This window comes from Micropterus salmoides, unplaced genomic scaffold (genome assembly GCF_014851395.1).
Source record: "Micropterus salmoides isolate LMB-PRFRI ecotype aquatic unplaced genomic scaffold, ASM1485139v1 Ms_hic_scaffold_3, whole genome shotgun sequence".
Taxonomy (NCBI): Eukaryota; Metazoa; Chordata; class Actinopteri; order Centrarchiformes; family Centrarchidae; genus Micropterus; species Micropterus salmoides.
In genome coordinates, this window is record NW_024042261.1 from 20,407,476 (window position 1) to 20,420,031 (window position 12,556).

The 12,556-nt window shown below is 39.5% G+C and overlaps 2 protein-coding genes across 3 annotated transcripts in view; both read left to right on the forward strand.

The window, feature by feature from the left end:
- The window catches only part of LOC119882618 (rho guanine nucleotide exchange factor 17-like), a 67,723-nt gene extending 62,643 nt beyond the window's left edge, over positions 1-5,080 (forward strand). Inside the window, exons 24-25 of one of the 2 annotated variants that reach the window (XM_038692735.1) lie at positions 317-499; positions 593-801. In XM_038692735.1, the coding sequence (XP_038548663.1) occupies positions 317-499; positions 593-801 (392 nt within the window). Of the gene's footprint in view, positions 1-316; positions 500-592 lie in introns of both variants that reach the window. The other variant, XM_038692736.1, reaches the window with a different exon arrangement.
- A 3,210-nt stretch (positions 5,081-8,290) lies between these two features.
- relt (RELT TNF receptor) overlaps positions 8,291-12,556 on the forward strand; it is a 28,799-nt gene continuing 24,533 nt past the window's right edge. The window contains exon 1 of the mRNA XM_038694090.1: positions 8,291-8,510. The gene's annotated coding sequence lies outside the window, so the exon portion shown is untranslated. The remainder of the gene's footprint in view (positions 8,511-12,556) is intronic.

A 12,556-nucleotide genomic window follows, 5' to 3' on the forward strand; every position in this document is an offset into this window, starting at 1 on the left:
CAGTACTACAAAAGCTATAATATGTAAATCTCTATTCAATGTACTTACTTATTTAGAGGGACTCTAAACATTAATCACAGCTCATTTGTGGTTTCTGACAAGTTTCTATCACTGTTACTGGACTTTTTCTATGCAGGAAGCATAACGTTTGGTAAAATTGATTAAAAAACAAAAGATAAAGCCTTTTATATATTGTCTTGTTAGTGGCAAAAATGTACTTTGCCTGTGATGTCAGTATCTGGCGATTAAGAGGGGTTTTTTTTTTGGAATTTGACATAAAAAGAAAAGGACATTTTCAAATAGTGTCCTTCTGCAGGTGTAGTCCTTACTTTGGTGATCCCAGCGGTGAGCTCAGGGACTGGGGCTGGGACACTGAAACCTCCGCTGGCGCCGATGGGCTCGGCTCACGGACACACGGGCCACGTTCGGTTCCTGACATCAATTGAACTGCCAGAAGGTTTTGACATGAACTTCCCTCCCACTACAACTGACTCCACAGGTAATTTATTTCATGTGCAGTCTTGCCAAACTACCATCTATCTTCACTTGTGTCATCCCTTGAACTTTCATGCCTCCCTCCTGTTTTTTTTAGGCAACCAGTCCCAGAGCAGCAGCACAGCTGACGGGAACCTGCAAAGGCGTGACTCTGCGCGTCGCAGAGCCTCTGCCCACATCCCTATAAAAACTAACCATCTAGTGATTTCTGGCGGTGATGGCTATGAGGACTTCAGACTGACCAATAGCAGTGAAACAGTCGGACGGGATGACAGTACCAACCATCTTTTGCTTTGGAGGGTCTGAGACAACCGGTTCTAATGACCCGCTCCAACTTCCCTCTAGCTGAGAACAGCGCACAAGCTCTTGTCCTTTTCCCTTTCAGACTCCTCACATTTTTGTGGTGTTGTTTTGGTCCTCTGCTCAGTCCACTGGTATCTATGTGCATATTATGCCTGTCAACGCTCTCTTGGACTTAATGAATATGATCACTTCAAACCCAGTTTTCTTGTGTTAATGTTTCTGGTGGTGTGGTTGTTCCTCACTGAGTGGTCTGTGCGTGTGTATTTCAGGTTTTTATTTTTAATTTTTGGCATTTACGAGTATTGTCTAGAAAAATGTCTTTTAACTCAAGTCTTTACTGAAGGAGACAGGAGATGGAGAAGGGAAATAGGACACTTTCACACGTGGATGGATGTTTAGACAAGTGAAGAAAAGGACAGAAGAGGAAATGTCATTGCACAGGAAGTTGAAAGAGGACATGTAAGTGAACTGAGACACAAGTGAAGCATGTAATTTCTCAGTTTCTTTTTTGGACTTGGACATAAACCTTTTACTCCGTCATCACTTATACTTAGCCTGAACTGCAGACACAATGTCCCCCTGACAACCAGAGGGAAATGTCATGTACAAATATATGAATATCTATGAGTGGAAGCTAAGTAAAACAAACCATCAGAGGCTGTCGTTTGAAGGATATTCCGAATTTGCTAGCTAGAGTTCAAGCTTAGCTTAGAGAGGTTTAGTTGATGTCAGTGAGCTTTTAAAGGAGTCCTTCAACCTGATTGGCCAGGTCTGGGAAAAAAATGAGAGCTCTGAGATCAGATATTTCTGCTAGGGTGTGATAATACTATCTTCTCCACAATCATTGCTTATAGATGTGCGACTGCTAAAATCAGCTTTTCTCCTGTAAAGGGAAAGTGAATAAGAGCATCATTTAAGTGCAATATGTGGCAAGGGTATCTAACAAGACTATAAACACATGCACACAATCACACACATTAATGCTTACTGAACCTCAAGACATTTGTAAAAAAAAAAAAAAAACATAAATGTGTGTTTTCCCACAGATAATCACATTGTAATTGGTTTTCTTATACAATTTTTTTTTGCTGCCAGTTTAAGATGACATGAACGTAGATGATGCCCACTACTGGAGTTGAGTAGGGAAAAAAGTGCATTGGCGACATTCCTCCATCACAATGCCAAAGCCTTGTGTGTGTTAAAGTTTTGACAAGGAGGGATGTGACAAGATTTCTTTTGCCATGAATGATAAAAAGTTTGTGGAGCGCAAATCAGGAGCTGTTGTTGCAGATTTCTATAGATAACTCTTTAAAGATGACGCTAGGCTGTGTTAGCAGTTAACGATAGTTATGTACAGTATTTATGGTTTTGATTTTTAGCGCCTTGTTTTTACAGCACTTAATTTATAGAAGATGTAGCTTTCACTTTTTCTTTACCGGCTTCATTACCGGAATAGATAAATGGGCATAATAGGGCTTGGGTAGAGAGGTATACAGTAGCAGTGTAACCACACCATCCGCTCATGGTTCGGCACGCTACACAATGCAGGGTTCTTGTTTTGAAGTTTAATGGCTCTATAAAGGCAGAGAAACCGATACAGAAAGGACTGGCTCTGTAAATCAATCCAGATGTCCATCCCAAAATTCAGGTTGTATCTGAACACAGCTCAATCCTTATCTTGAAACAACACAAGAACACAGTCACTCTTTTGCCTTTTTGGGTGCCAAATGCTAAGATTTGCTTAATATTTCAATTATTTTTCAGCTCCGCAGTGTGTAATGTGGCAGGAAATACAGCGCTAAGATGTATTATTAACACCCCTAATGCGCAAACCCACACAAACACTGATTTCAGTATTGATTGTTGGAGATGAAGGTGATGTGTTTGTGAGACAAGAGAGTGCACGAGATGTAGAGTAGGTCAGAAGGACAAATGTTGAGCACCTGCACGTGCCTTGAGAAGGCTAAAAGTTAAGCCATTAGACATACACACAGTGAAAAGTCAGCTCTCCCTCGTCCCACAGCAGATGTCTGGGGATGTGAAGGGTGACTCTGACTTGTCCTTTCACACACACACACACACACACACACACACACACATATGTTAGCCTCATGCTTTGGGGTTAAGCAGTGATTGTTTTTGATCCCTCTAAGCCTACAAAACCTCATTGCACTTTGCCAGCCATCTGGGAACTTCAGCTCAGATGTCCCACTTCCCAAACGCTTTCACATTAGGTCTACTCTCCCTCTGTGAGAGCAGCTAACCGTTAAGAGGATTGGCTGGTTGTTGTGATAGCTGCTAACTAGCTTGTGAGCTCTTTGCCTCAAGGCCTGTGAGTGTATGTGTGTGCATCATCCACAAGTGCTCTGTTATTCAGTTGAAAAGTATAAAAAGGAGCTTGTTTGTGATTTTTCTGCTCACAATTGAGGTAAAATTCCAACTAGCTGGTGGTAGCCTGTGAAGAACATAGCAAAGGAAATTTCAAGAATTTTGGCAAACAATACAGGACTAGTTTGACATTTTGGGAAACACGCTTGTTCTGTTTCTTACAGTGTTTTGTGAGAAGATTGACACCACTCTCATGTCTGAACGGTAAATATTAAACCACAGCCGGTTAGCTTAGCGTAGCGTAGCATAAAGACTGGATATGGGGGAAACGGATAGGCTGCCTGCCTATGTCCAAAGTTACAAAACTAAATCTGCCTAAATGCTCTAAAGCTCGCTAATTAACACGTCATATCTTGTTTATTATGCAAGTGTAAAAATGCTCAGGAATCACTGTCATTTGCTAAGTTATAGCACATAGCCCCCACAAAAACGTTTTATACACTTTATTTTTTGTACTCACTGAAAGTGAGCTATTTCAGTCTTTGTGCTAAACTAAGGTAACCTACTGCTGGCCTTATATATAACGAACAGACACAAGGGAGTGGTATTAATATAACTCTGAGCAAAAAAGTGAGTTGTTCAATTATTCCTTTAATGTCCTCTAATGTTAAGGTATAAATATTTGTTTTAATGTTCTGAATGATTCACAACAAAATTAATATTTGTGTTCTCAGTGCCAAGAGCTACCAAGTTACCCATAAAGATTATTGCTGTATATCTATACTGGCTGTACACCAATAGGGAGTTAATATATTTCTGTGAACCGTGAGAAACTGGGGGTGTTTAGAGGAACATCTTGCGTATACCACGCCGGTACTCTGCTGGTACCGGCTCTTTTGAAGCAGTGTTTCTAAAATGTGAGTTGGGCTGGAAAAAAGTGTCACAGCCCCTCAGTTAACTTTTAGTGTGTTTTTAAGCTCTGAGGTCTCTGTGTGAAACATTATTACTAAATGCCCTGGACTGAAAACTCTTAGGCAACAATTTCTTTATTTTGATGATTTTCTGAAAACCACTAGTGTCATTTCAAATCAGCCGATTCAGAAAGTCTTTAAAATCTGAAAAAGATTTGCTTTAAAAATGTACGTTTCCTCACCAGTCACATAAGTATTGACTGAATATGACTGAATATTCACATTTTCAGCAGTTGCATTTTAGGTTTTGAACCCAGTGTACTAACGTAGGCGCTCTTCACTTTACAGACATACAAAGCATGCACACAGACGCAAACACATCTTAAATATGAAGTAAAGCTCAATGCTAATTTTACCAGGGTTGAGAGAACGAAGCATTGAGAGAATGAAGCAAAGTTGTGTGCCAGTTAAAGAAACGAAAAGATTTACACTTAACACAATTACACTCACCATCACATCAAACCCATCCTTTCATCACTGTAACTTGTAAGTAACCTTCTCGTGCCCGTATGTGAGAGAAGTCTTTATTGTTGTAAATATTGGTATATATTGCCTTTTTTCTGTAAATAGTGCCCCCGCGGTCCTCAATTGTTGATATGAATCTAATGGCATATTTTTATATATTTGTGTAAGGTTTGTTTTTGTTTGTATTTTCCCCCTTCCTTCTCTGGCATGCGCTGTCAGTAATGTTTAAATTATAACTGTCATAGATCTTTCTAAAAGAAGACAAGATGGCCTCTGTTGTTACAGACTGAAAGATAGAGTTTTGGCATTGATGTTTTCACCGGTAGCCATGTTAGCTCCAAAACGTATGTTTGCCTTGTTACGAATGTCTACAGGAAGGAAAACACCTGACTTTTGTTTACTCTGGTTGACATTTTGCAGTTGTTATTGTTACAGTCTATCAGAGTTTCTTCCTGTATGTAGCTGTTCTTGTTTTGTCACTGTGGGCTCCTCTTTGTAATTAAATCAGTTCACTGGTGCCCGTTTGTGCCTGTTCTTTCTTCGCCTGGTGAGGTGTGGGTCTCCTAAAACTAAAGTATGTTTACATGCACATTATTGTCCCCGATTTTGAGTCTTATTCTGGTCTTAATCATATTTTCAATCAACATAGCCTGAACACATGATCAGGAATCTGAATGGGGGGTTTACATGTCCCGGTATCCAGTCAGCAAATTTCGGTCTTTCAAACCAAGGGCCTTCCAGAGGTGCTCACCCCCTCTGCAATGAGCCATCAGCTCCGTGCCCGTGCATGTACTTCGCTTGCTTTTACCTTGAGCTCAGTCGATTAATCAATTAGTCGCTGAACAGAGAATTAATCAGCGACAATTTAAAAAAAGAATTGTTTAATTATAATATTTTTAAAGCAAAAATCTTTTTTTTTCTCCAGCTACTGAAATGTTAAGTTTGCTGCATTATTTCAAATTATTGCTGATAACTGACAACTTTTAGGTTTTGGACTGTTTGTCGGGAAAAAAACAAGCAAATTGAAGACCACCTTGTGATCTGGGAAATTTATGATGGCTGTTGTTCACTAACACATTTCCAATATCAATTAATCAATATTGGAAATAATTCTTTGTTGCAGCCCTACATTTGCCAACACTTTATATAAATGGGTGTTACCCCTGGTAGCAAAAACTCAACTTCATTTAGTCACAGTCATTTACACAATCCTTAACATCAAGTGGAAAAAAACATTACCAAAAATGGTACAGCAAAAGTCAGCCAAGGCCGCTGTTGAAGACCAGAATTTTCACTAATTGTTTTACAGGTCATCTAATAAAGACCATTTTTCTTTCTTCCACTTGACCAGTGGTTCTCAAACTTTTTCTGTCCTTAAGCAAACTTGGATTTCATTTTTACCAATTGTTGACAATACAGCTGGCTGACTTAAGCAAGATTCAGCATAGCATAGGGTGGTGATGGCGCAGTGGATAAGACACTTAACTTTGGTGTGAGAGACCCGGCTTCAAATCCCCACTGTGACACACCCAGCCAATGTGTCCCTGAGCAAGACACTTAACCCCTAGTTGCTCCAGAGGCGTGCGACCTCTGATATGTATAGCAATTGTAAGTCGCTTTGGATAAAAGCGTCAGCTAAAATTAATAAATGTAAATAGCAAAATAGCCTTGCTAGCATCAGAGCACTTTTGTTTGTTTATGTCACCACATGGATCATATTCATGCAACTTTAGGTACACTCTTAATGTCTTATTTCTTGAAACATCCAAAAATGTACAGTTTGAATCAACTTGTTGCCTGTTCATCTCTGACCCCGATGACACCTCCCTCTCTCCCTAACAGTAACAATAAATAAATAGATAAATAAACAATAATAAATTTGACTCATGTATGATGATGCCCTCCTCGTCTCCTACAGACAGCGGCATTGACAATTACACAAAGTCACCACTGTGGTTTTTTACCAGCATGCTTCGGAGTCACTCCGCCATTCTTTTTACTTTAAACCACTGACCCACAATGAAGTGTATTGTGATATGATAGCCCTGCAGTATATAGAGGAAAACGGCATGAATGCCCGTCATTCAGGACACACATGCAAATACAAATGTTGGCTCCTTCCCTCCCCTCATGAACACACACACACAAGATGCAGCCCACTTACATCCACACACAGTATTCAAGTGATGCGTTGAACAGTGATGATCTGTGTGGTGAATGAAGGAGGCAGTGCAGACAGCAGCACAGAGATTCATCTGTGACTGACATGAATGACTGACTGACTCACTGGTTCATCCCAGCAGAGGAACGTGGGCCAGTGGAAATCTCCTTCATTCACTGATATCAGATTTACAATATTATGTGTGTGTATTTGGAAAAGCTATGTCATTTATATTTAGTCTGGCATAGTACTGTTCGCTCATATTAACTGCAGTAAAGGAACTGAAGTACTCAATTTAACTACTTTAATCTAACTTTTAATTGAGCTACATTTATTTAGAGAACATCACAAAGACAACTTTTTAAAACAACATTAAAAATAAATGTAATTTGTATTTCATTTCTTGTAACCTTGATAAAATATTTTTCTCATATTGCGTTCTTTGCAACCAAACACCTGAGGGCTTGACCCTGGCCTGGAGTGACTATATTCAGAAGCAGGAGAGACTCCACAGATTATTTTAGATTTAAAGACACAGGGGGCTTAGACCCAAACCTTGTATGGGAGCATGAGGACATATTGTACAGCTAAAGTTCAACAATTGAATGCACATTAGAGACAAAATATGTAGGTCAGTAGACAAAATAACTCTCCACAGGATTGAAATTGATTTAGAAAATCTAAGTGGGGAGTCCCATGCAGACATAGTATCAGTATACAACAATAGACCTTAAACACAAAAGACAGTTTGACATGTCACTGGTTCGCTGTTGTTACTGGGGCACTTGAACAGAACAGAGCCACAGTTAATGTTATTAGTACCACCTGTACTTTTCCTACTTTGACATGGTAGAAGGTGCAATTATTTGTGCCATTAAATGGCAGGTGTTTAAGAACAGGACATTGACATTCTATCTAACATCTATTTTAATAATTTTATGAACTAAAAACAGGTCAAATCAGTTTTACTGTACAGAGGATGGATCTTTGTTACCTACATGGTCAATATATTTTTTTGAAAATTGTGGAAGTGACTGAGGTAAGTTCAGTTTAACATTTGTGTTTTTGGGACAGATAGGTGATTGGCTGTCAGCTCATTCAGGACAAGGGAACCGATGACTGCATAACTGGCTCTGCCCTGTATCTCTTGAATGAAAGACTAAAAAAAGAGGCATCAGGGCATAATAGCATTTTTTTGGGGGGGGGGGTGTTGTGGTATAAATACTGCTGAATGAGATAAAAATGACCAGCAATGAAAGTAGCAGGAAGATAAAGTGAGTTGTATTAGATCATTTCAAAATCTGTGGTTATATTTAAATATTTAGTATTTATTAATGTGATTTTTTTGTAGTTCAGAATGTCTTCTTTTATGTATATTTTTTACTCATCTATTTTAAGTTATTTATTTAATCTGAACACTGTGGGTCTCCTTATAGCCTACAGGGGCCATAAAAGGAGACCTACAGCCATGCATTACGAGCTTCACCCGCCAGGTGGTGAGCCGCAGTCCCTGCTGGTGACACCGACCGACAGAGTGGGATTACACACACATACAGACAGAGACAGACGGGAGTTTCAGTTTGCATCTGTGACGCACTGTGAGCTGTAACGTCTTTTTTTCACTCACAGAGTAAGAGTAGCCACAGAGAAGGGGAACCTCGTTTGCCGGCTTTTTTGTTTTTCATCCATTCTGCAACGTCTTTTTGACACCAAACAACAACAGTCCACTACAGGCGATGATGTTCGTTTCTGAACGCTGATTTCAACTCTATTTATTCACCAAACCGGTAAGTGCAACAACTTTTTTTTTTAACGTTTTAGTAACGGCCTCTCGCATGGGGCTTTTCTCGCCACAAAGCCTGTCCCACCATAATGACCACTTTTACGCACAGCGGTAATTCGTTCGTGACTTTTTCCCGGCCCTATGGGGAATCATATGTGGAAACCTATGTGCTTCTGGACGAAATTAAGTCTGTTAAGTCTGCTGTTTTTTCAGCGGGCTTTTATGGCCCAAGACAGCAACGCTTTATAACTTAACAAATGGAATAGCCTACATTTTATTGCGTTGTGACTGTTTATTTTATTTTTATACTGCTATAGCTTTCCAAGTGGAAAGTTAAGTTTTTGCCATTATGATCGTATAATGACAAAGGTTTAGAATGACATTTATAGAGTATAAAAGCCCCTGGTTTTGGCAATTTAATGTATTATTCTGGCCGTTCTGCTATAGACAACCGAATACCTGTTATTCGGTTAATTCAATAGGCTTATAATAATAATAACTATGGGAACCACAGTGTGTCGTGCTGTCTAATGAGTGAGCGTATGCTTGACGCACTGTCAGGGGTGGGCTACGTGATGACCTCACTGGTAGTATGATCCTCCTCCTGTCTTTTTAATGATGTGAAACGAACAAGTACTGGTTCTGCTTTATAACCATATTGTGTATATTTTATGATGCGGATGAGACACCTCAAGGCCAGCTGATCACAACTGTGGCCAAGCATGCTGCATAGAGACCAACAGAAAGAAGAAACTGTAAAAATGGCCAAGTAGCCTGTTAGTAACAGTATTAAGATTAACACATGGCTCTTACACATTTTTCTCTGTTTGCTCATTTGAAGTTGTCTTATCACCATAATGTATTGCACCACACTGCTGTGGTTTTGACAGGATAAACTGCTGTGTAAGGAGCCCACCACACTGTGCAAAGAGGGCAAAGAGTAGGGCAAAGAGGGTGCCCTACTTACACACACTTACACAAGAGCCAAGATCACTGTCATTTTTGGCTGAGGGCTTCTATTGTCCGAGACCAAATTCCTGCATTCTTGTATCAATAAGGCTTTCTCTCACACACAGCCTGTGCACACATGCTCACACAATTCCACCAGAAGAGGGCCATGTACCGCTTCACTGGCTTGGGCCTAATATTATTGCGATGCAGGCATTTTAAGGAAGGATTTTATAGGATTTACAAAGTTTATTCATTAGTACCGTCTTGTCACGGCACAGGTGAACAGAGAATTTGATTTACGGTGCTCGCAAAGCATTTAAAATATTTGATGTCACCGATTTTACGAGAAGACAAGCTTCCTGTTTCCTGTACTTTCACCCCTTCTTGTTGGGAATAGAACATGTGTCTGTATATGTGCAGTGGGATTGGTGGCAGTGAGAGGTGTTAAAATCTATCTATCGCAGGGCTTCTGTTTGTTCGGCCAGTGTAGGGTGGGTTTGATCCAAAAGTGTTTCCAAGTTCTCACACACACACACACACACACACACACATACTTAAAAACTGCAAGTGAACCCTTCTGCTTTGACTTGTCTGCAGAGCTGCTCATGGCAGCCAATTGCTGGACCAGGTTTCAGCCAGAAAATATGTTTTTGAAGATTATAGTTTATTTTCTTCAAACAACACTAAAACAGCACTGTGCTATCATTATAGTCACTAAAGTATATTGGTCTTACTTGAAAATAACTACTTAGGTCAGTTTGCATGATTCCACAGATTTGTGAGAGGACAACATCATGGTAGCAGCCTCTTCAAGAATTCAATTATAGATCATATTTTGACTATTGAATGCTTTAGAGTTTTGTCTGTATGTGTGAGAGAGAGAGTGAGACAGTCAAGAGATTGAGGGATTTAACATGTTTTTAACCTGCTAAAAATACTATTGAACACATCTGTGGGCCTCTCTCAACACATGCTTTCCTCCTTTAATATTAACAATAATAATCGCAGCATATAATAGTAATGGAACAAGATATATACAATATATAAATATGTATATGTGTGTGTGTGTGTGTGTGTATAGAGTTTGTCTTTTTGGGATGAGATTCACATTTTGTTCGTTGTATTTTGTGCTGAACTGATGTTACAGTTAACTGCTTGAACTGTGAGGTGGTGTGTGTAGCCATAAATTTATCCTCCCCAAACCCCCATTTTACACTCTACACCACCCAACATTCACTGTACACTGAATGCATTCATCATTTTGGGAAGAAGCAGAGATGAGAAAGGAAGAAGAAGAAGAAATGAAAGAGATGAGAAAAAGAGAGGAAGATGGGTACAGACAGAAAGCGAGAGGAAGATGACAGGGAGAACAAAGTGTGTATGTTGCAGCTGGGAGCTAATAACAAAGGTACAAGTAGGGATTATCATTGTAACTTAACAAACAGATGCAACTCTATTTGAGCATATGTGGAAGTCAAGGACACAGCTAGGCATTAATTAGGCCATCAATCCTGTCATCTGTCTGTCCATCCGTTCAACCAGAGTGGTTGGGACTGCCTCCAGACGGCCTTCCGTCCCCATGCCACAGCGGCCTGCTTGGCCTCTTCAATGTCAGCCAGGGAACTCCATGCCAAAGACATTCCTACTACGCCAACCGCAGATCCCGATCCAAGCTGGCTCAACGCTTCGCACACGCAGACTGGCGGAGGAGCAGATAATTACAGTTGGACACGAAAACCTGGAAAGATGTTGGCACAAGCATGCAAACACGCTCACCTACTGACACCCACATGTACTTCATACTAGGTTTGCAGCAATGTAAGATTTTCACAGTACTAAAACCGGCTCAGAAAATATCAGGGTTTCACGGTATCACCGTATACGGTATTACACAGTTATTATAATTTCACGTCATGACAAAACGGTTGCATTTTTCTTTTTAGTACTGTACTGCAAATGGTATGATAACCGCCAGTTTTCATGCAGCAACCCTGCTACATACACACTCAAGCACAATTACAAGTTATTTTTTAATAGGAAATCAGGATTTGATGGACAGCAGTATCCAAAATATACACCATGCATTCTCCTTCTGGGGAGCAGGTTTTTCTTCAGCTGCTGCACACTCATGATTTTACAGGAAACAGAGCAAACTAGCAGTTATGCTGCAGTGGGTTTCAGTCGGTTGAGTTCATTCTTTTGAAAGTCATGAAGTGGGAAAGAGTCACTTCCTGGATGTTTCAGCTGTTTTGCCCCGGAAGTTAACAAAGGGCAAGCATGTCATGGGGTCTAATTTATTGTTAGCTATTTTTCTGTGAATTGTGTTGAGAAAAAAAATGCCTTGAAAATAAAAACTACACCTATGTGATAAATTACTCCTTGCCTGGGACCAAATTAGACTTCAAAAACTATAGATTAAATACTAAGGATAATCATACACATTAGTGGAAAGTAACTAATGCACATTTACTCAAGTACTATACTCTTGTACTTTACTTGATGTAAAGCTGTAACTAACAGTTATTTTCATTATTAATAAATCTGTTAATTGTCAATTTAGTCTAATAAATGACAAGAAATGCCATTCACAATTACTTAAAGCCCACAGTGGTGATGGGACAGACAGTTCAAAACCTACAGATACTTAATTTACTGTTTGAAAAGCACCAAAACCAGAGAATGAACATTTTTGCTTAAAAAATTACTGAAACTATGACTCCATTATCAAACTAGTAGTCAATTGGTTGTTGCAGCCTTACTTCACTACATTTCAGAGGGATTTTCTTTTACTTTTGTACTTGACATCTATAATTAATAACATATTTGTAGATTAAGATTTTAAATATAAACATATATGTTAATAAAATACTTACGATACTGTAATTACATAAGTGGTTTGTAGTTTTACTGAATTTCTGAAAGAATTTACTTCTAATGGAGTATTTTTATAGAGTGGTATTTCTACTTTTACCTAAGAAAACGATGGGAGTCTCATCACTGCTCCTACATTATACTGACATACTGTATTTGTACTGGGGCGGCACGGTGGTCTGGTGGATAGCACTGTGGCCTCACAGCAAGAAGGTCGTGGGTTCAAAC